The 23807-nt window shown below is 41.0% G+C and overlaps 1 protein-coding gene across 6 annotated transcripts in view; it reads right to left on the bottom strand.

Annotated features, from left to right (window-relative positions):
* The window catches only part of LOC139556911 (glutamate receptor-interacting protein 2-like), a 59154-nt gene extending 37010 nt beyond the window's left edge, over window positions 1-22144 (bottom strand). For 3 of the 6 annotated variants that reach the window (XM_071371033.1, XM_071371034.1, XM_071371038.1), the window contains exons 1-6: window positions 21668-22144; window positions 15108-15191; window positions 12992-13127; window positions 9231-9376; window positions 8517-8603; window positions 8350-8425 (exon numbers count right to left, since the gene is read on the bottom strand). In XM_071371033.1, coding sequence (XP_071227134.1) covers window positions 8350-8425; window positions 8517-8603; window positions 9231-9376; window positions 12992-13127; window positions 15108-15191; window positions 21668-21830 — 692 coding nt within the window. In that variant the 5' untranslated portion in view covers window positions 21831-22144. Of the gene's footprint in view, window positions 1-8349; window positions 8426-8516; window positions 8604-9230; window positions 9377-12991; window positions 13128-15107; window positions 15192-18139; window positions 18741-21667 lie in introns of those variants that run through there. The other 3 variants (XM_071371035.1, XM_071371036.1, XM_071371037.1) reach the window with 3 other exon arrangements.
* Between the last annotated feature and the right edge of the window lie 1663 nt (window positions 22145-23807).

Raw genomic sequence — 23807 nt, 5'->3', positions numbered from 1 at the left:
CGAAAGAACACCATCCCAACCGTGGAGCACGGGGGTGGCAGCATCATGTTGTGGGGGTGCTTTGCTGCAGGAGGGACTGGTGTATCACACGAAATAGATGGCATCATGAGAGAGGAAAATGATGTGGATATATTGAAGAAACATCTCAAGACATCAGTCAGGAAGTTAACGCTTGGTCGCACATGTGTCTTTCAAATGGACAATGACCACAAGCATACTTCCAAAGTTGTGGCAAAATGGCTTAAGGACAACAAAGTCAAGGTATTGGAGTGGCCATCACAAAGCCCTGACCTCACACCTATAGAAAATTTGTGGGCAGAACTGAAAAAGTGTGTGCAAGCAAGGAGGCCTACACACCTGACTCAAACCAGCTCTGTCAGGAGGAATGGGCCAAAATTCACCCAACTTATTGTGGGAAGCTTGTGGCTACCCAAAATGTTGGACCCAAGTTAAACAATTTAAAGGCAATGCTACCAAATACTAATTGAGTGTATGTAAACTTCTGACCCACTGGGAATGTGATGAAAGAAATTAAAGCTGAAATAAATCCTTCTCTCTGCTATTATTCTGACATTTCACATTTTTGAAATGAAGTGGTGATCCTAACTGATGTAAGACAGTGAAAAACTGAGTTTAAATATATTTTGCTAAGGTGTATATAAACGTCCGACTTCAACTGTATCTCTGCTGGCCACCCTCTTCGGGTTTCTACGCAACACATATCTTTCAACTATGCTGTGATGTTTAACTTACAATTTCAATCCATCTAATTGAATAGGATCCACAGATTGAGAGTTGAATATAAATATTTTTATGTATTAGTATATTAGCATTAGTATATTAGTAATTTACTGACTCGGTCTCTCCAGATCTCCTAACAGTACTATTTCTAGGGTCAATTTTAGATCAATGCTATGCATTTTCAGCCATTCCTGAACCTGAGACGAGAAACAGGGTACCTGAGGGCAATACCAAAATAAATGGTCTATTGATTCTGTATCCTCACAACAAAATCTGCAGAGCTTCGATGATTTTATGCCCCAAATTTTCAACATTTTGTTGGTGGCAAGAAGTCTATATAATCATTTTAGCTGAAAAGCACAAAGTCTTGAATATTGCGTTGTTTTATATATCAACTCATACACCCTGTACCATGGAATAGGTACATCAAAAATCTCTTCCCAACTATTTTGCAATGTGTATGGCACAGTTGTTAACATCCTGGTCCTCAAATGAAACTGGTATACTTTCCTATTTATGCAATTTTTATTCCTCTGCCAGATTTGATCCTTTATATATTGCATACAGACCAGTTCCCTACCTCCTCCCGCTGCCACCTGCCTCCTCCATTTTTGGGGTAATGCTGTAATCAATTGGTTGTACTCTTGGATTGAGCAGACCTTCCCGTACAATTGTGATAACTCCATGAAGGACATAACTCTACCATTCCAATTTACAATAAGTGCAAAATACCCTTTTCAAACATCTTTCCCATAAATACAAGTATTTTATCAACCAGCGCATTTGAGTTCAGCTATAATATTTGTTGTAATATTTGTTCTATCTTTTCAGGGGGATGAAATTGTTGCCAGCTCTGCAATGCTTGTTTGAAAAAGAGTGATACTTTGAAAAAACGTATAATTTTTAATTAATCGAAAATGAGACATGGCAATCTGCAAAAAGGCCATTTTTAAACAATGGATGAGCTTTTCTTAGTAATCTACTTGAGAACCATTTAGGGTTGAAGTAAAACTTTTGAATAAGTGAAGCTTTTAGAGAGAGGTTTAAGTGCTTTTATATTTAATAATCTCAACCCACCCAATTCATATTCATTATATAGATAGGCACGCTTTATTTTGTCTGGTTTAGCGTCCCAGACAAAGTGAAATATATTTAGCTCATATGATTTGAAAAATGAATAATCAGGAGTAGGCAGCACCATAAGTAAGTGAGTAGACTGAGATATGACTAAGGAGTTAATCAGGGCAATTTTTCCATAAATAGACAGGTATTTACCTCTCCATGGTTGCAGGATCATGTCTATTTTTACAAGTTTTCTATTGAAATTCATTGTGGAGAGCTTATTTACATCTTTTGTGATATGAATACCAAGTATGTCGACTTCACCATCAGCCCATTTTATAGGTAAACTGCAGGGTAATGTTAAAGTTGTATTTTTTAAAGATCCAATACGTAATATTGTACACTTATCATAATTAGGTTTTAGTCCAGAGAGCACAGAAAAGTTATCTAGATCTTCAATGAGACATTGCAGGTATCTAGCTTGTGGACTTAATATAAAACTTGAGTCATCGGCACCTTTGTTTTTAAGCCTTGGATTTCTAATCCTCTAATGTTGTTGTTGTTGGATCTGATTTTAATAGCTAGCATTTCGATGGCCATAACGAATAGATATGGTGACAGCGGACACCCTTGTTAAACTCCTCTTGACAATTAAAAACTCTGAGAAGTAGCCGATATTTACTATTTTACACCTGGGGCTGCTATACATTATTTTTACCCATTTTATAAGAGAATCACCGAAATTTAAAAAATCCAGGCATTTATAAATAAAACCCAGTCTTACTTTATCAAATGCCTTTTCAAAATCCGCCATAAATACCAGGCCTGGCTTCTTAGATGTTTCATGATGTTCTATTATTTCTACTAGTCGTATATTATCTCCAATGTATCGTCCATGTAAAAAACCTGTCTGATCAGGATGAACAAAACCTGGTGAAACCCTTTAAATTCTAGGTGCTATGCATTTTTCTAGTATTTTTGATTCACAACTTTGAAGTGTAAGGGGCCTCCATTTTTTTTTTTGACAGACTGGGTCTTGTTTTAATAATAGAGAAATCAGACCTTCCTGCGGAGTACCTGACAGACTACCATTTCTATAGGAGTAGTTAAAACAACCTAACAATGGCGCTTTTAGTATATCACAAAAGGCTTGATATACCTCTACCGGTATGCCATCAAGCCCTGGGTTTTTTCCAGACTGAAAGGATTTAATAGCCTCAAAAAGTTTGGCCTTCGCACTGATCTTTCTGTACATAAAAAAAAAATCTATATATATATATATTATTTGGAAAGAATTCCTTACCGTGATCTTCCTTCAGTGGGAGAGGTTGAGACGGAAAAGAGAGCATCTGCCTAAAATAATTAGCTTCCTTTTAAAAATATCATTTGGAGAATCATAGATGACTCCGTCTTCAGTAACGAGTTTCTGCAAATGATTTTTGTTAGCGTTCCTGTACTGGAGATTCAGAAAGACTTTTGTGCATTTTTGTCCATATTCCATCCAGTTTGCTTTATTTTTGTAATATATTACATTAGATCGTTCTTGAATTAGCTCCTCAAGTTCTTTTTCCTCTAACTTATTTTGTATCTCTGTAGTATCGTTTTTATTTCTATCTACCTATACTATTAGTTAATGGATTTCCCTTGTTAATCTTGTCTCTTTAGCCAGAAACTGTTTTTTAAATTATTGATGAATATTGAATTGAATGACCTCAGAAGGTACATTTAAAGGTATCCCAAACAATAAGGGGATTTGCTGAACCTATATTATACCGGAAAAATTCAGTTCTAAATTATTTTGTCTTTGTTAAACTTTGATAAAATGTCCAATATCACCGTTCACGTGGAAAGTCTATAAGAGTTATGTGAATGCCAATTAGATGATGATCCGATCACATACTGTCTCCTATTAAAACTTTTGTAACCTTTGATGCAAGAGCGAAAGAGACAAGAAAGTAGTCAAGATGACTAGCTTGATTAAGTCTCCTCCAGGTATATCTCACTAGGTCGGGGTTTTATAGTCTCCAAATATCCACTATTTCTAATGTGTCCATAATATTTGTGATTTCCTTAAGGGCACGGTGATGATAGTTTGTAGAGTGATTACCTTAACGGTCCATTGAGGTACTTAACACAGTGTTATAGTCTCCTACGATAATGATTTGATAATTTGTTGCCTGTAAGTTCAATAAATTGGTATATATGTTTTCGAAGAAGTATGGATCATCCTGATTCGGACCATATAGATTAATGAGACAAATCTCTTTTTCGTCCACTTTCATATTCAAAAAGATCCACCTTCCTTGCGAATCATTCCTGACTATTTGCACATTCAGATTGAAATGTTTGTTAATTAATATCATCACACCTTTTGAGTTCCCTTGTCCATGACAAAAAATTATTTCACCACCCAGTTCTTTTTTCCAGAGAACTTCATCTAAGGATGTAGAGTGAGTTACCTGCAAACAGTATATGTTATATTTATTTTCTTTTAGCCACGTAAAGACTGATCTTTTTTTATAGTCTGCTAAACCGTTACAATTATAACTTGCTGTACTTATTTCACCCCTTACCATAACTAGATACTATTCTCAGTCTAAATTGACCATAAGTAGTGGTTGCAAAGTTACTGCCATCAGAGGTATTATGACGGTCAAAATTAGAGCTTTCAAATGTCTGATATTTATAATTCAAGAAAGAGGTTCCAGCAATATTTGTTTTATTCCCTTGCCTGTTTGCCTGTGAGCCAATGCCACAGATGTTAGAAAATTTAAACAAGATATTATCTGTGTAGTAAATCTGAGTAGGTTGATGTGTATGATATTGGATGTGATTTACTGAGTGTGTATGATGTCTGTATAAGAGTAAGACTATAATGTGTGATGTCCAAATAAATAATAACTCCGCCAATTTGCATGGTTGAGTGTCTATGTGTGTAACATGTAGTCCGTATAGCCTTATTCTTCATGATGATAATTGTAATCCATATCGTATCACCGTCATAGTTGCATCATAAGTACCTTTAACATCATGGAAAAACACATCCCAGCATTTCCATAGCAATTGACGTTTCACATGATCATGAAAGAGACCTTGCATTACTCTAGAGACGGCTTCACTACAGTACAAATGTATTCCGAACAATATGTTATTATTCCCCAATGCCCCTATTCTGATATCTCCCCCTTGCTTGTTGTAAACATATATAAACTTATAGACAAATACATAAAAAAGATAGACAAACAATAAACATATTAAATTATAAAACTGTTTGACAATAGAGAGAAGAGAAATGAGAGAAAGAGAGAGTGAGAGAAGAGGGCGAGATCAGGTGTGTGTATGTATAAATCCATATGTGTAAGCCAGCATATAATTGAGTACGTGTGTGTTCATATCCCATACATTCATTTTTTTCGTAACCTGAAGTCCCTGTAGAATTAAGTACAGCCATGGTGTTATGGAGCTGTCTCGGAATAGCTGTCCATCTATAAAGAGTTTGTCCACAATGATAAAGGCACGCTTACACTTCTCCCTTTGTACCGGATACAGTCTCTTACGATGTTCGTTTATCTCCCTTGGAAATTGGTAATTGAGACCGAATTTGGTCCCTTTAATCTCCCTTCCCCTGCTTTTGATCAGCTCCTTTTGTTGGTAGTGTTCAAATTTTGTGATCAGTCGGGGATCGTTGGGCTTGTCGCGAAGCCACCTTGTTTACAGTCTCTATTGGAAGTTTTAAGGCGGATTGCATGAATTCTCTGATCGCGCCCTCTGAATTATTGGATGCGTCCTCAGGAATCCCAGAAAAAAAAGGATTTTCACGCATGAGTAGACAATCCATGTTGGAATCGTGGATTTTTACCTTGGCTGTGAGTGCCTTGTTTTCTCCTTGGAGCGTGAGAATTTCACTCTGGCTAAACTCCAAACTCCCCCTCAGCCCTGCTACCTCCTCCAGTGGCGGGCTGGCCGTCGGGAGCACCGGGACATTTCCCGGTGGCCTGATGGTCGGTTTTGCTTGCTGTGAATAGTCAACTTGACCAGCAATAATATAGCAAGCGGGAATGAGTTGACGGAGAATCCACGCATCAGGCGCGACTCTCACTCTCTCGCCGCAGTGTCCCCGTGCGCCAAAAATGACATCAGGTCTTTCCGCGACGCACATAGCAACTGTCTACCTGCTTCTCTACCGATAACATTTTAGACAAGTCGCACGGCGAAATGGACGGTCAGAAAAGGAAAGGTGGAGCAGAGAGGGAGAGAATAAAAAAGAGAAAGGCCCTTGCCACAGACGCAGCTAGATGCTGCAAAATTTACATTTACATTTAAGTCATTTAGCAGACGCTCTTATCCAGAGCGACTTACAAATTGGTGCATTCACCTTATGATATCCAGTGGAACAACCACTTTACAATAGTGCATCTAACTCTTTTAAGGCGGGGGGGTTAGAAGGATTACTTTATCCTATCCTAGGTATTCCTTAAAGAGGTGGGGTTTCAGGTGTCTCCGGAAGGTGGTGATTGACTCCGCTGACCTGGCGTCGTGAGGGAGTTTGTTCCACCATTGGGGTGCCAGAGCAGCGAACAGTTTTGACTGGGCTGAGCGGGAACTGTACTTCCTCAGAGGTAGGGAGGCGAGCAGGCCAGAGGTGGATGAACGCAGTGCCCTTGTTTGGGTGTAGGGCCTGATCAGAGCCTGAAGGTACGGAGGTGCCGTTCCCCTCACAGCTCCGTAGGCAAGCACCATGGTCTTGTAGCGGATGCGAGCTTCAACTGGAAGCCAGTGGAGAGAGCGGAGGAGCGGGGTGATAAGTGACATGTTCAAAAGTAAAGGACCAGGTCAGTCAAAAACACTAGCTAAAACACACACACTGACACACACGATGCCCAGCATGGCTAGCTAAATAGCCTAGCTAATAATAGTGACACAACGGCCGGTAGGCTAAACAGTTTGCCCGTCTTACGTCTTAGTGGAGGAATTATATCATAGCAATGAGTGCAACATAGCGATCATAATATGACATTGAAGGCAATATGTTTCAACTAGTAAAAAATAGTAAACCTAGACCATGGACTTGCCAGCATTCGGTCATGACTCATGCCATATAAGCTAGGGAAAGTGCACATACACTGTACAGCAAAACAGACTACAGTAACATAACCATAATACATCCATGAACGTAACACAGTAGCCTGTGTAACACAGCACAGGCAATGACAAAGATCATTAGCGCCATTAGTACCAGCATGACAAGTTACTACAATAATATACAACTCTGGGAAGAATTAAGAGACCAGTCCAAATTTAGAGACCAATCTTAATTTTTTCCAGAGCTGTATTATTACTGATACACTAATGATAGTGAGTATGATAAGAGAGTATTTTCTTTGCAAATATGGAGAAGGAAGCAGCAATAGAGCTTCAGGTGCTCCTGCAGAACTGGAGATGGTGGTCAGTTCAGAGTCAGACTCAGAGCAGGAACCTTCAGGTACAACTGAAGAGCACAAACCTAAACATGTAGGCTATGATTTTACATTCATATATGCTTTATTTATGAGATTATCATTAGGACTGTAATCGGGGGCATACAATCGATGACTGCACAAGTAATACAAGTTTAAATTGAGGTTATTTACAATGTTAATCTCATTCTGCAGAGCAACCAGATGTGCAGAGAGAGAAAGAGGTTCAGAGCCCAGTACAGGAAAGACAGAAAGGGACAGTGAAAGCACTGAAAATCCATTTGATTATTTTGCCCATCCTCAGTCCAAGGATTTTGACTTATTTTTTCAGTACCACCCAAAACAAACTCCTCAAAGAGTCATTCCCAATGTATTCCACTCCAAAGATGTCACAAACAGAAAATGGCTGACATATAATGAAGTAACTCACTCCTTGTTCTGCTCAGTATGTCTTGCATTCGCAAAACCTTCAACCAGTGATAGTGCATTTGTCAAAGGAGGCATGCAGGCCTGGAATTGTTGGAAAAATGACTTGTGACGTGCACAAAATAGATGTCCTAACTGACTTGCCAAAACTACAGTTTGTTAACAAGAAATGTGTGGAGTGGTTGAAAAATGAGTGTTAATGACTCCAACCTAAGTGTATGTAAACTTCCGACTTCAACTGTATATAGCCAAGTTATTGTTACTCGTGCATTTATTCCTTGTGTTATTGTTTCTATATATTTTTTTCTCTGCACTGTTGGGAAGGGCCCGTAAGTAAACGTTTCACTGTGAGTTTACACCTGTAGTTTACGAAGCATTTGAGAAATAATATTTTATTCATTTGAAATGTGAATCGCATAAAATGTGTTTTAAAACTGCTAAAATGGCAAAATGTGTAGAATTGCAGAAAATGCCCTTTAAAGCTTCACCTTTTTCTCTGCGCCACCAAGAGGGGAGCCAGCGAGTCGGGAGGGGCACCCAACAAATTCTTGCTTAGAGCCCCCAAAATGATAGAAACATCCTTGCACTTACTAATGTGAAATTACTCATGAGGGTATAAGCATGTGTGTACGCACAAGGTCTCATCTCTTCTGCATGTCTTTACCTATCAGCTGGACCCCCGGGCCGTACGTAGGTCACTACCAGAGGACGAGACCTGTGCCAGTCTTCATGGAACCCTCCTAGAACAACAGAACACAAACCAGCTCTAGCGCAACCTTTCATCCTTTCCCACCCTTTAATATACATTCTAACAGACTTGATGATGCCCACCTCTCATGACGAATCCAAAGCTGTTGCCCTCCTTGTATAGGCACACCTCTATAGTCTTAACTATAACACTTGTGGGAGTGTTCTGGACTGAAAACAGAAAGGGAGAGTAGTTCAGAGTTTAGACACAATAACAGAATCAGACCAACACCATCTTGCCAACCAACCTCCCAGGACACAAACCCAATCACCATTGCAAAAACACAGTGGCATGAAGGTTTTACCCACCTTTAAAATAATGGAACATTGTAAGATAGTGTTACAACCTATTGCTGGGTAGCTGTTTAGGAGGTTGAATCCTTATACACGTCACCACTGGATCATCCGGTGGAGGCTGGTGAAGGGAGGACGGCTCATGGCTAGAATAAATTGAAATGTGTCGAAGACATAAAACACATTCCACGTTCCATTTCGGCCATTATAATGAGCCCGCCCTCCAATTGAAAATGACACCAGCCTCCAATGGGATAATCAGTTATTTGTTTACTTTTTGGGCCACAGTCCAGAAATAGATGAGCTAGTACTGTACTGGAATAACGTCCGATGGTAAGAATACAACAACAGAGAGAACTGGAGGCTTTTCAGCCAAGAACAAAAGCAAGATATGTTGACCTGATCTGCAATATCGTATATGTCATTTGAAATGCAAAGACATGGACATAACATAACTACTAACAGCAGCCCAGAGGCAGGCCTACAAACTAGAAGTGCTCGTACCAAAAGGAGGTAGTTCGTAATCCACTTCCAGAACCACACGCTCTCCTATGTTCTTCAGCAGGCTGATGATCTCATCGTGGCGGAGCTTGGACAGGTTGATGCCGTTCACGGACTTGATGTAGTCTCCCACATTCAGCTGGTCACTCCTGTGCAGACAAGAGGATGGATTAACAATTGAAAATGTTGGTTGATGAGTAGGGCCAGGAGCGTTCCTGACCATGTCACTTAGCCAGGAATAACTTTGGGTTGGGTCACATGCTTTGGAAAAACTCCTGGCCCCACTAATGATACTCTCAAAACAACATCTCATGTCCTGATGGCTTGAGAACATTGTGGTGTATTTTCATCTTTGCCCTGTCATGAACACTGTTTGGCATCTTTGTAGCATATTGTCTAATTGTAACACAAGCTATATTAATGCAAATCATTGCTATTGCGATGGACAATAAGAAAAGGTGCTAAGAAGGAGTGCTAAACAATCTCCAGTCAGACAGAGATGAGGAGAGAGATGTTGCACATGGTGTCTCTCATGTGACAGTGTGTGTCAACATGAAGCTCATTTAGATGCTATTTAAATAGATGTAGTGCTCTGCTACATCTCTGGGCTACTGACAATTGCTACAGTGATGCAGGACACACACATCCGCATCAGTTAACCAAAAACATGAACCTAAAACATTAGGAAGACCTTATTCTAAAATGGATAACAAACAAAAAAAATCCCCAATCTACACACATTACCCCATAATGATAAAGCAAAAATAGATTTTCATAAAATGAAATTAAAAACTGAAATATCACATTTACATAAGTATTCAGACCCTTCACTCAGTACATTGCTGAAGTGCCTTTGGGAGTGATTACAGCCTCGAGTCTTCTTGGGTATGACGCTACAAGCTTGGCACACCTGTTTTTCGGTAGTTTTTCCATTCTTCTTTGCAGATCCTCTCAAGCTCTGTCAGGTTGGGTGGAGAGTGTCGCTGCACAGCTATTTTCAGTTCTCTCCAAAGATGTTCGATTGGGTTCAAGTCCGGGCTCTGGCTGGGCCACTCGAGGACATTGAGACTTGTCCCGAAGCCACTCCTGCATTGTCTTGGCTGTGTGCGTAGGGTCGTTGTCCTGTTGGAAGGTGAACCTTCGCCCCAGTCTGAATTCCCGAGTGCTCTGTAGAAGGTTTTCATCAAGGATCTCTCTGTACTTTGCTTTGTTCATCTTTCCCTCGATCCTGACTATTCTCCCTGTCCCTGCTGCTGAAAAACATCCCCACAGCATGATGCTGCCACCACCACGTAGGGATGGTGCCAGGTTTCCTCCAGACGTGACACTTGGCATTCAGGCCAAAGAGTTCAATCTTGGTTTCATCAGACCAGAGAATCTTGTTTCTCATGGTCTGAGAGTCTTTAGGTGCCTTTTGGCATACTCCAAGCGGGCTGTCATGTGTCTTTTGCTAAGGACTGGCTTCCGTCTGGCCACTACCATAAAGCCTGATTGGTGGAGTGCTGCAGAGATAGTTGTTCTTCTGGAAGGTTCTCCCATCTCCACAGAGGAACTCTGGAGCTCTGTCAGAGTGACCATCGGGTTCTTGGTAACCTCCCTGACCAAGGCCCTTGTCCCCGGTTGCTCAGTTTGGCCGGGCAGCCAGCTCTAGGTACAGTCTTGGTGGTTCCAAACTTTTTCCATTTAAGAATGATGGAGGCCACTGTGTTCTTCGGGAACTTCAATGCTGCAGACATGTTTTGGTACCCTTCCTTTGTTTCGACACAATCCTGTCACTGACCTCAACAGACAATTTCTTTGACCTCATGGTTTTTGCTCTGAGATGCACTGTCAACTGTGGTACCTTTATATAGATAGGTGTGTGCCTTTCCAAATCATGTCCAATCAATAGAATTTACCACAGGTGCAGTCCAACCAAGTTGTAGAAACATCTCAAGGATGATCAATGGAATTAGGATGCACCTGAGTTCAATTTCGAGTCTCATAGCAAAGCGTTTGAATACTTATGTAATTAGTTATTTCTGTTTTTATTTTTAAGAAATTAGCAAAAATGTCTAAACCTGTTTTTGTCATTACGGGGTATTGTGTGTAAATTAATGAGAAAAACTATTTTATCAATTTTAGAAAAAGTCTAACGTAGCAATATGTGGAAAAAGTCAAGGGGTCTGAATACTCCCGAATGAACTGTAAATATTTTGTCTTGCCCGTTCACTTTATGAATGGCACATATACACAAACCATGTGAAAGGTTAGACATTTACTCCTGAGGTGCTGACTTGCTGCACCCTCGACAACTACTGTGATTATTATTATTTGACCATGCTGGTCATTTATGAACATTTGAACATCTTGGCCATGTTCTGTTATAATCTCCACCCGGCACAGCCAGAAGAGGACTGGCCACCCCTCATAGCCTGGTTCCTCTCTAGGTTTTGGCCTTTCTAGGGAGTTTTTCCTAGCCACCGTGCTTCTACACCTGCATTGCTTGCTGTTTGGGGTTTTAGGCTGGGTTTCTGTACAGCACTTTGAGATATCAGCTGATGTAAGAAGGGCTATATGAATACATTTGATTTGATTTCTCAATTAAAAATCCTTCTCCGACCCTTCATCTACACTGATTGAAGTGGATTTAAGTGACATCAATAAGGGAACATAGATTTCAACTGGATTCACCTGGTCAGTCTATGTCATGGAAAGAGCAGGTGTTCCTAATGTATTGTACACTCAGCGTTTACTGTATACGAGACCTACAGACCAGCAAAGAGGCCAATGTTGTAAAGGTTATAATGGTGAGAAGCTGTTCAGCAATATTATGATTGTCATGTCTAGTCGTCCGATCACATTCTACACTGAGACACCTCGGTGGTGGCAGAAAGAATATTATATTCCAAGTATTTCATGTGTGTGTGTCATTAGAGGCTAGCAGTCACATGACGCTTAGTCACTGAAGCGTGAGTGCTTTCCACTGGGTTTTGTATACAGGTGTAGACCTTACAGTGAAATGCTTACTTACAGGCTCTAACCAACAGTGCATAAAAGGTATTATGTGAACAATAGGTAAGTAAAGAAATAGAAACAACAGTGAAAAATAACAGTAGCGAGGCTATATACAGTAGCGAGGCTGCATACAGGCACCGGTTAGTCGGGCTGATTGAGGTAGTATGTACATGTAGATACGGTTAAAATGACTATGCATATATGATGAACAGAGAGTTGCAGTAGCGTAAAACAGGGGTTGGTGTGCGGTGGGTGGCGGGAAACAATGCACGTAGCCTGGTTAGCCAATGTGCGGGTGCACTGATGGTTCGTCGGGCCAATTGAGGTAGTATGTACATGAATGTATAGTTAAAGTGACTATGCATATATGATAAACAGAGAGTAGAAGCAGCGTAAAAGATTATGAATACCAAGCGGATAGAGGCAATTCAATAAAGCAGGTAGTTGCTTGAAAATGTTCTCTACATAAACTCAATACAAATTAATTCACTGTAGTAAAACGTAATTTCATTTAGTTTTGTGTGATTCGTGAGTAAGTGGGAACATCCATATTTATCTTGTTTATTAACATAGACTGTGTCCTGGTGTAATATCAGTTCCAGGCTGAACATGACCCAGTAAAGAGCTGATTTACTGCAGTGTCTATAATACCTAGGTTAGGGCGAGATGGTACATTACAGACGACATGTGTGGGGGGCGGGTAACACATACAGACACCTCGCTGCGGTTGCCTGGTTACAGATGTGTCATCCTAGCCAAGATCTCACCTGGCAGCTAGCCCACCTGGCCGCAGGTTTGACACTCTGGGCTTGCCGTCCTTATCGGACCCCCCGGAGATGGTGAGGCCCAGGCTGCTGCCCTCCCTTTTTATCAGGTCCAACGTGGTCATGCCCCAGTATTCCTCTATAGACACACAGAAACGGACAGGAGGAACAGTGTCACAGAGTCAGCATCCATCTGGGACACTGAGCCTGTTTGTCTGAGCTGCTACAAACACGGATTGATTATCTCTGCCTCTATCATTCTGCCTCTCTCGCTCAATCTGACTAACTCTCTTTCGCTGCCTTTTCTATCTCTCCATCTCTTTCCCTCCCTCTCTCCTCTTTGGTGATGATGACATGGATGGGGTCAGCTCCATATTAACGCAGTACATTCAACGTAATTGGGTGGAATTCAGTGGATGAATTGAAAATGTAAATCTTGACACAAAAGGGCAATTTTCTAGATGCCTAAATTATATTTATTCATTTCCTGAACAGAATTGAGTTCAAATTGGGGTTGACCCTAACTGATGGCTAGCTAGCCGTAGTGCGTTTAGACGTTGTAGGTTACACTACATGAAAAAAAGAATGTGTACACCCGCTTGTCGAACATCTCATTCCAAAACCATGGACATTAATATGGAGTTGTTCCCCTTTGCTGCTATAACAGCCTCTTCTGGGAAGGCTTTCCACCAGATGTTGGAACATTGCTGCGGGGACTTGCTTACATTCAGCCACAAGAGCATTAGTGAAGTCAGGCACTAATGTTTGGCGATTAGGCCTGGCTCTCAGTCGGCGTTCCAATTCATCCCAAATGTGTTCGATGGGGTTGAGGTCAGGGCTCTGTGCAGGCCAGTCAAGTTCTTCCATACTGATCTCGACAAACAATTTCTGTATGGACCACACTTTGTGCACAGGGGATTTTCATGCTGAAACAGGAAAGGTCCTTCCCCAAACTGTTGCCACAAAGTTGGAAGCACAGAATCATCTAAAATGTAATTGTATGATGTAGCGTTAAGATTTCCCTTATCTGTAACTAAGGTGCCTAGCCCGAACCATGAAAAACAGCCCCAGACCATTACTCCTCCACCAAACTTTAAAGTTGCCACTATGCATTGTGACAGGTAGCGTTCTCCTGGCATCCACCAAACCCAGATTTGTCCATTGGATGGTGAAGCGTGATTCATCACTCCAGAGAATACTTTTCCACTGCTCCACTGAGTCCAATGGAGGCGAGCTTTCACCACTCCAGCCGACGCTTGGCATTGCGCATGGACATCTAAGGCTTGTGTGCGGCTGCTCGGCCACGGAAACCCATTTCATGAAGCTCCCGATGAACAGTTCTAGTGCTGATGTTGTTTCCAGAGGCAGATTGGAACTCGGTAGTGAGTGTTGCAACCCGAGGACAGACAATTTACTGCGGTACGCGCCTCAGCACTCAGCGGTCCCATTCTGTGAGCTTGTGTGGCCTACCACTTCGCGGCTGAGCAGTTGTTGCTCCTAGATGTTTCCACTTCACAATAACATCACTTATAGTCAAACGGGGCAGCTCTAGCAGGGCAGAAATGTGATGAACTGACTTGTTGGAAAGGTGGCATCCTATGACGGTGGCACGTTGAAAGTCACTGAGCTCTTCAGTAAGGCCTTTCTACTGCCAATGTTTGTGTGTGGAGAATGCATGGCTGTGTGCTCGATTTTATACACCTGTCAGCAATGGGTGTGGCTGAAATGTCTGAATCCACAAATTTGAAGGGGTGTCAACATTCTTTTGTATATATAGTGTATGTGCTTGGTTCCATTCTGTCTGGCTGCGTACACATTGTGCTGTTAAATGCTAAACGAAGTCCACGGAGGGAGAGGATTCCTTTAGTCTCCAACGACAGGCATGCTACATAGGCATTTTCTCAACCTTATCTAAGCACTACAGTACCACATCTATCAACCAATGTAGCGCAGACGTGATGAAACATGTGCAATCGAACAATCCCAGTGAAAAGCACGACTCTTGTGGATAGCTGTCCATCATGGGGAAAGGCTGAAGACAGTGGACATGGTACCATAGAAGATACTGTAGAATGTAGAAAACGACTGAAAGTTACAGTAAGGTGTAATCACACTGTACCTTTATTAATACTGCGTCTCCTGGAGGTAAGGGCATGGTCGGTTCCTCCAGAGTCCTTGCTGCCCTTAGAGTATGGCCCATCGTCTGGAATAATGAAAGGGACATTTGGTGAATAATCTGGACGTTTGGAAAACTACTATAGTATGTGAGGAATGTGTGCATGCTGTTCCTTAGAGGAGAGGGGAATCTGACACCATCACATCCCCTGTCCACACACTGACAGCTGCCTGGGCCTTGTTTAACCCTTTGATCCCTATTAGATGGAGTGTGAACATTAGAAAGAGGCACAACAGGAAGGAACTCCTCTAACAGGCACTTAGCTAACTAACTCAAAGAACACTGGCGGGTCAATCTCAGAGACCCGGAAGGTCATGCTGCTGTTTCCATGGTAACAGCGGGAGGGGTAAAGAGATCAAGACAGCTAGTTTTAGTGTGAGTAGTATGAACTTGTCCCAATAGACGAAGATAATGTTGCCTTGTTCACCCTAATGGTTAAGATTTACATTTGGAGGAGCTGATTGTGCGATGTGTCCACGGGCATCTTCTACCCGCAGTGAAACATGATGTCTGCACCAAGATGATGCATACAGTATACATTAGAGCTGGGAAATGCTCTTGAGGGAACATGCTGTGGTTAAAGGACTGTTCAGGCATGTGGAGAATACAGTCAGCTGCTACAGAGGAAACCAGGAAATGTTCTCTGTTCCTCTGGGATCCTCTTTTGACAGTGGGAGCCATTTCTGACACAGCACCAGGCCCAGATTTGCAGTGACCCTGCCCTGCCTTGCCATTTGAATCTGGATACAGCATGGGCATGTCAGCATTTCTGTCCACCGAGGATGAACTTGTCAACCAAATGACTTAAACATCATATTACACACTTAAGGGAAAAGCTAGGCCAAAGTTGTTTAAAAAAACATTTGAGGAAAGCTAGTGCCTATGAGAGGTCCATCTATTTCGGCTGCTGCACTGACAGGTAGACTTCATACACTGTATGCTCCAAATATTCTGACATAAGCACTACTCTTACTATTGATTGAACGCAGCTCAGCTTTTCCACTCACTTGCTGAGCTATACAGTACAATGTTACATGTAACACTATTGGTGATGAAAAACAAAGTGCTAATTTAGCCTCGTGACATCCTGTTAATCAGCTTTAGGCGGGATTGTCATGATGACGTGTGTAGGTGATATTTCTGTTCTGTGTTGTCTACACTCAATTAAACATTCATCCACTTTTGTATCGCAACATAATATCACATGACCCTTAACTAAATTCACATCATCAATATTCAAATGGGGCCAGCCTTTGGTCAAAAAGGGAAAAATTCTCAATTTTCATTCTTGTCATGCACAGGACTAATTTGCTCAAAGACAAAATAACATGGAGTGTATCTCAATAGCCTAAAATAGCTTAGTCACCTTTCTTTCATTTGCACAGATGTAAAAGAACGGGTGAAAACAGTTAGTTGGTACTGGTCTTTCACCTTTCCTACATTTTCAGATCAGTGCATTTGAAGGAAAGAGACGAGCAGAAGGAATGTCTCCATATCATAGAATCATGGAGGTTGATAAGCCACATCTTAACTGTGGAAAATATGCAGACATAATATAAAAATGAAACATAATGAGAGTTGACAAAAAGAAAACTCAAGGGCATGCAGGAATATGCATACAACGATAATGTACACTTCCTTGCACAAATATCCTGTTCAACAACCTTAGGGCATAAGTGCACGGCGGCCACGCACGCACATACACACACACAGTCTGAATCACCAAAGACACACTGTGACAGGCAGCAGCGTGCGTGGTCCCAAAGCTTCATGAGGGGCCTGACAGTCCAAGCAGCCATCATTGTAGTCAAAAGGCAACGTTTGCTCTGGGTTACAAAGGCCCCATACGCCCCATGTGACTGAATGCAACTATACCATACATACAGCTGTACCAGTTAAGAAAAACATCATTAGTGATCCTGACGGGCCAATCATGGGCCAAATACATTACTTCATTAATTGGCTTAATTCAGCAGCCAAAACAAAAAGCACCCTTGAACTGAACAACATCATAACTGGGTATGGCTGGGCACGAACCTCCTAGTAGGAGCATGTTGTTTTGGCAGAGGGAATACTCATCTACTGTGGTAGCTAAAGAATCAAGTACGGAACTGCAAAAACTATACACTTAAGATCTGCAAACAGGACAGTACTTACAACATTACTTAGAGTGGTGTGCAAAGTAATGTGCCCAAAAAATTGTCACCCCTATTAATTTCTGGCGAGTCAATTAACTTAATCTAATTCAGAGCACCGTATGCTATTCCCTTTAGAACCAATCAGAATGTAGGTTAAATGTGGGGGCCTCTGACAATAGCTATGAAATCACAGTGCTATTTTCAGAGGTAAAACATTATTTATAAACTGGGCTTCACTAGACCCAGTTTGCATTGCCATATCTGCTCCAATTTCAGACTGCAGCCTTGTATTCAGTAATGTCTGGCCCTAATTAAATGGCATTAGGTCTACTGTCTGTGCCTTAATAGCGAATTAATAGATATACTGTGAGTAAAATGGTGCTTGACAAAGCTGTCATTCAACAAATCTGAATTCATCTGAATGTGTACAAATATAGGAAAGAAGTGTAACATTTCCAGCTGACTAAATAACCTCTAATGACAAAGTCTAGCTATGTGACAAGCTACCGCACTGGGCATAGATGCCAATTCAACATCTATTCCAGGTTGGTTCAACGTAATTTAATTGAATGTTGATTCAGCCAGTGTGCCCAGTGGGATGTGTGTTACCACCATGCTGAAGACATTGAATCACAGGTAGAAATACTTCACTACACTCTTCACGTTAAGAACTAAATACTGTTACAGGTGCTATTGATAGTCCTAAGCCCCTTACTATTGCAATACTAGGGTGTAGCACTACAAACCATATGACATACAGTGCACACTAGATAGCCTATGACGGCTGTGACATTCATTCATTCATCATCACAATCAGTGAGTGTCAGGCAGATTTACCGATGCTGCTGTTCTTCGCCTCTCTCCTCAGACCACAAAGCATGGCTGCAGTCCTGTCAAAACATCCGACCTGAGAGGAAAGTAGCTGTTCTGTTGTAAGTGGCCAGCAGACCCAGCGAGGTGCCCCTGGGAATACGTTGTCCTCCGTGACCCAGTCTCACTCGCTAACAAGCAGGACAAAAAGCTATTTTCTTCTCTTCATATCTCTGTTCTACTTGAAGCATATCTTGACTTCACTTATTGCATGAAAAATCCATGTTCCATAGATGTCTATTTCTATGTCCTTTAACTGTTTAAACTTGGTAAAAAAAAAAGAATATATATATATATATATTGCTAAAATAAGTAATTCCCACAACAAACCGAAAGCAGGGACACCAAATGATCAAAGCATCAAAGGAACAGCCATCTCTCCTTTTCCTCCCACCATTCTGAGGCTCCTTTTGAGGTATTCATGGTTGCTCTTCCTATTCCATAGGAATAATCATACCCCTCGTTCACGCTCACATACCAGCTCACACACACGGCAACCATTACGCACAGCCTCAGTGAGTGTGTCAGAGAAGGTCGCTCTCCCTCCCTCTCTATGCCAGAGGGGTGTGATGAAGCAGTCAAACGCTCTCCCCACACATGACACGGTCACACCCCCTGCACACACACCCTGTCTCTCACACACGCACACACTCAGTGCAGTCAAGCACACAATTAACGTTACCCCCACATCCACTGTCACTTTGAGCTCATACAAGAGCAGCCATAAGCAGTTACACATTTTCCACACTAGTCGACACATAAGTAGTGCCCATCTTACTGTGCCCACCATAGTCATCCTACCCACACACATACACTGGCTAACTAATGCTTGCCGCTTTTCCCCTCACATGCCTTAAATTCCACATCCCATTCCATAGGCTCATCACAATGATTATTATCTGCTTATACAAGAGCATCCCCAGTGGTGTAAAAGGTACTCAATTGTCAAACTTGATTGAAAGTAAACATGTCTTAATGGGAAATGTGAAAGTAAAAGTGAAAATCACCCAGTAAAATACTACTTGAGTAAAAGTCTAAAGGTGTCTGGTTTTAAATGTACTTAAGTACAGTGGTGGAAAAAGTAGTCAATTGTCATACTTGAAAAAAATTCCTTATATTAAGAAACCAGATGGCACAATTTCCTTTTTTGTTCGTATTTTTTAAAATCTCAGACCATTTACAAACGCAGTATGTGTGCTTTGTGAGTCCGCAAGATCAGAGGCAGTAGGGATGACAATGCGATAGGTGCATGAATTTGACCATAATTCTGTCATGCCTGAGTATTCTAAATGTAACGAGTACTTTTTGGTGTCAGGGGAAATGTATGGGAGTAAAAAGTCAATATTTTCTTTAGGAAGGTAGATGTAAAGTTGTCAAAGTACAGATACCCCAAAAAATGGCTTAAGTAGTACTTTAAATACATTTTACTTCAGTACTTTACACCACTGAGCACCCCTACCAATAACTGTACATGCATGCCGCTACAAAGCCAAAAGAGACTTATTTATTCAACTTCTGACCAGAGAATTCTGTCCTTTATATGAGACAATGGCTGCAATGGATATAAACCAACAATATGGTTTCTCGCTTTCAATCTGTGGTGTGTTGAACATCTCATGTTCCCTTCTCTGGGTGAGAAGGCTCTTTCCCCCACTGCCACTGCACTGGCTGTCTTCTACCCAGACACACACTTACAGAGGAGTTAAAACGACCGCTGACTGACTGAGCCCCCCACCTGTCTGTCCATTTGTCACCCTCACATGCTTGCCACTTCCTGACTCACCCTCCCTCCATTCTTTCCCCCTATAAGGCCTGAAAATCCCACCCAAAGGAACTTCTGTCATAGTCAGGTCTGAGAGTAGGGAAATGACATCAAAGGATACACTAAAGCTCTAAACAGACAAAAATATGAACTAGAGCCCACACAATAGCTTCAAAGTCCACACAGATGTGAGGATGAGCTCAACTACAAATTAAAGCTCGTGAACTATACGTGCAGTACAAATACATCCTTGATCCCGAAGCATAGATTTATTGAGTCTATGTAGCATTTCCCTGACCAGAGACACCTCAAACAACTACAAACAAAGCGTTCTCTCCACTGTAAAAGTATTTCTCGCCAATGTAGCATGTCTCCTAATTAGTAGTCTCTTTCCAGTGGACCCAATACTCTTTGGCATAGACAATTTGCTTAGAGTTTCGTCCTTAATAGCCCATTCACTCAGGTGTTTCAGAGCGAAACAAATTAATTTCTTACAGAATAAAGAGGAACAGAAGACGCAGAGCTGTTTGTTGGTCTTATAAAAACCCAGGGAAACAGAACATACTAAGCCACACAATTAGGGTCATTATTTTTATATTTTACCTTTATTTAACTAGGCAAGTCAGTTAAGAACAAATTCTTATTTTCAATGACGGCCTAGGAACAGTGTGTTAACTGTCTTGTTCAGGTGCAGAACGACAGGTTTTTACCTTGTCGGCTCAGGGATTCGATCTTGCAACCTTTCAGTTACTAGTCCAACGCTCTAACCACTAGGCTATCTACCACCCAATTATGTATAGTAGTAGAAGCACACCCACTCAGTGTAGTTCTGTAAAGTAGAATAAATGCTGGGTTTAGACTAGAGAATCAATTACACACAAAAATTAGACACATTCTGCTAGAAAGCAATATGCAATCGATTCTAGATTCAACAGATACTTGACTGTTTAAATGTATATAAAACAGTGCTATTGTCTTACACTTCCAATTAGTGATAGTTCTAAAAGACCATTGTAATACATGTTAAATAAGATATGACATTTTCACTTACCTCTAAAAGAATAAGCTCTCACATACGTTGGAAGTACAGTAAAAGCTAAACTATGAGCTATTCTCCAACCAAAAGGTAGCAGGGCACATTTTCTAACATGCAGCTGATCATACTGCCAATTCATGGCTATCAGCTCTAGTTGGGAATAAATCTACCAAATGAATGCAGCAGGGATGACAGAAACTTGAGTCAACACACCAATCACGAAATGACTTAGGCTACAAGACAGGCTCAGTGGTGGTGAACATGACTTAGTCATAATTCATAATCATAGTACGATGTTCACCTGCAAGGTAGCTCAAACGTAAACTAAAGGTAAAATATGACTCCATTAATTGATTTTGACAAAACAAAATAGACGAGAAGATAAACTCTAGGTATTGTTCTAGGTATAGATTCGTATTTAAAATTGTCTAAACTAAGGAATAAATGTTCACCGAAGATAATGCAAATCCCTTATAAAAAAAGTAACTCAAAGGTTTTTATTATGTTATTGCCATCTGGTTCCTATTGGAGGCACTTCAGCTTTCACACAACTCAGGCTGGAGCCTGCAGCAGTAGATACAATACAGTAGCAGTATAAAAACCCAATTAACTAGTCAGTTTGGCCTTTATGAACAAAAATAAACAATGTGTGCTCTGCCATCATAAGTATTCATAAACATTGTTGCGTAGGCATTACCTTTGGTCCTCCCTCTGATGATCCCGAGCCGACAACGGAGTGAAAAGGAGAACATCCTCCTCTTTCCCCCTCCTTTCCTCATGGACTCTGTCTGAGAGAAGGCCAGGGTGATGAGCTTTGGGTTGGCCATGCGTCCCTTTCCACATATTACTCTGTCTGCCATATTCACTCTCTAGTCACTGAAAGTTTAAAAAAAAAATCTCGCTTTCTCCTTTCGATCGCTCTCTTTACTCAAACGGTTGCTTCTAGCTCTGTCCTGCGGTCTCATCACAATCCCCACCCTAACTGGAGGAGTTCCAACATCCTCAGGTGTGTCTGAATAAGCCTACAAATGAGATGGAGAATAGGAAAATAAAAACTGATCCTACGAAAGATCAGATATACATATTCGTAAATCTATGCATATTTATAAACCCACCAGTGTCTGCTTCTCTCGTAACACACACACACAATGTGAAAATAAAACTGCATGCAAACAAAAACATGAAGATGCTGTCCATTGTTATTCATTTCAGGTAAGGTAATGTAAATGTAATGCATGTTATATTGTTTGTGATTTTCATCACTGACAGAGTATTTTACATGAACAGATGGATAGGAGCTAAATGCTGCAGAGATGGCACAGCCTGCCAGAACGCAATGGAAACTTTCACCCCAGGTGGCTGGCGGTAGACACTGGCTATTTATTCATGCCAAAACATAGCATTTCAGAATTGCAGCATGAATGTGGATGATTGACAAGGGCATCTAAACATGTTAATTTCTGTAATTCCAACCAAACAATGTATGCGGTTGTCTAAATTAAATTACTTTAATTTATGAGGGCCAATTGTCATCGATATTTCTGGATAATTCTTAAAACTAAGTAAAGTGTTAAATTACAACATATTTGCAAATTAAATCAAGATATATCTTGATTTGAAAGCATCTGGTTCTGTCATATTGCACTCATGATAATCGAGTAGTAGTTGGATTAATGTCCCAGACATATCTTTTTATTATTTTTATGAAGTTCCTTCAAGATCTTCAAAGATCTCAAAGGGGATTCAACTACTTCGAGCGTCATAATAAATCCCTGTTGGGAGCATATCAATCGGAAGTTGAAAACATCTTTCATACAAGTTTCCATTGCTTTACTAAATCTTAAATTGTCAGAATGGGGCTAAGGATCACTACAGAGTGTTGGCAAGGATGACTGCACATCCGGCTGAAGTGCCACAAGGCTGTTATCACAACAAACACTGATGCACTTGGGACGAGAGTAGAGTCAGTAGAGTCAGTGCTATGTTTCAGTCGAGACACGTCACACAGGTCTAAAACGTCCCTTGTGTTGCACACAGATCACAGGTCTCCAGTAACCAGGTTTCCATCTAATCTTAATACGCGTAAAATACATGACGGATAAAAATAAAGTCAGGGCAGGCCTGATTGAAACAGCAAATTTGTCATGAACTCGCCAAATGTCAACAAAACACACTAGACAGGGACCTTGTGTCTGTAAAATTAACTATGGGAGAAATGGCAGTGGAAATACTTAAGTGCAAATACTGCTATAACAACCCACACTTTGTAGCAAACTTGACATGTGGTCCCCCGACTATGACTTGGGAAAGCATGCATTTTATTAGGCTACAGATGAAATAAATCAGGAACTTCATCGGTTTGGTGAACGTGCAAGGTGGTGAACTTAATGCTCCTTCCCAATAATGCTTGGCTACTGTTTGACGAATTAAAATAAGCTTGCTCTTTTGTCCATAATGTCATCTCATAGGCAGGCTATACTTGCACCGTATCTGCGAGCTGTTGGCTAGAACGCATGTGGCAAGATCAGAGAAGAAACATGCGCTATATAACGCAACATTTCTGACAAAACCATCGGAGTTGAAAATGCAATGGAAACCCATTTAACTAATATTTTTTTTATTCGGTACATGGGAATTCAACCGGAAGTAATTTTTATGTGCACTAAATCAAATCAAATCAAATCAAATTTTATTAGTCACATACACATGGTTAGCAGATGTTCATGCGAGTGTAGCGAAATGCTTGTGCTTCTAGTTCCGACAATGCAGTAATAACCAACAAGTAATCTAACCTAACAATTCCACAACTACTACCTTATACACACACAAGTGTAAAG

Source organism: Salvelinus alpinus, chromosome 28 (assembly GCF_045679555.1).
Source record: "Salvelinus alpinus chromosome 28, SLU_Salpinus.1, whole genome shotgun sequence".
In the NCBI taxonomy this organism is placed as follows: Eukaryota; Metazoa; Chordata; class Actinopteri; order Salmoniformes; family Salmonidae; genus Salvelinus; species Salvelinus alpinus.
Note: the sequence above shows the minus strand (reverse complement) of the source record. Positions and strands in the feature narration are given on the sequence as shown.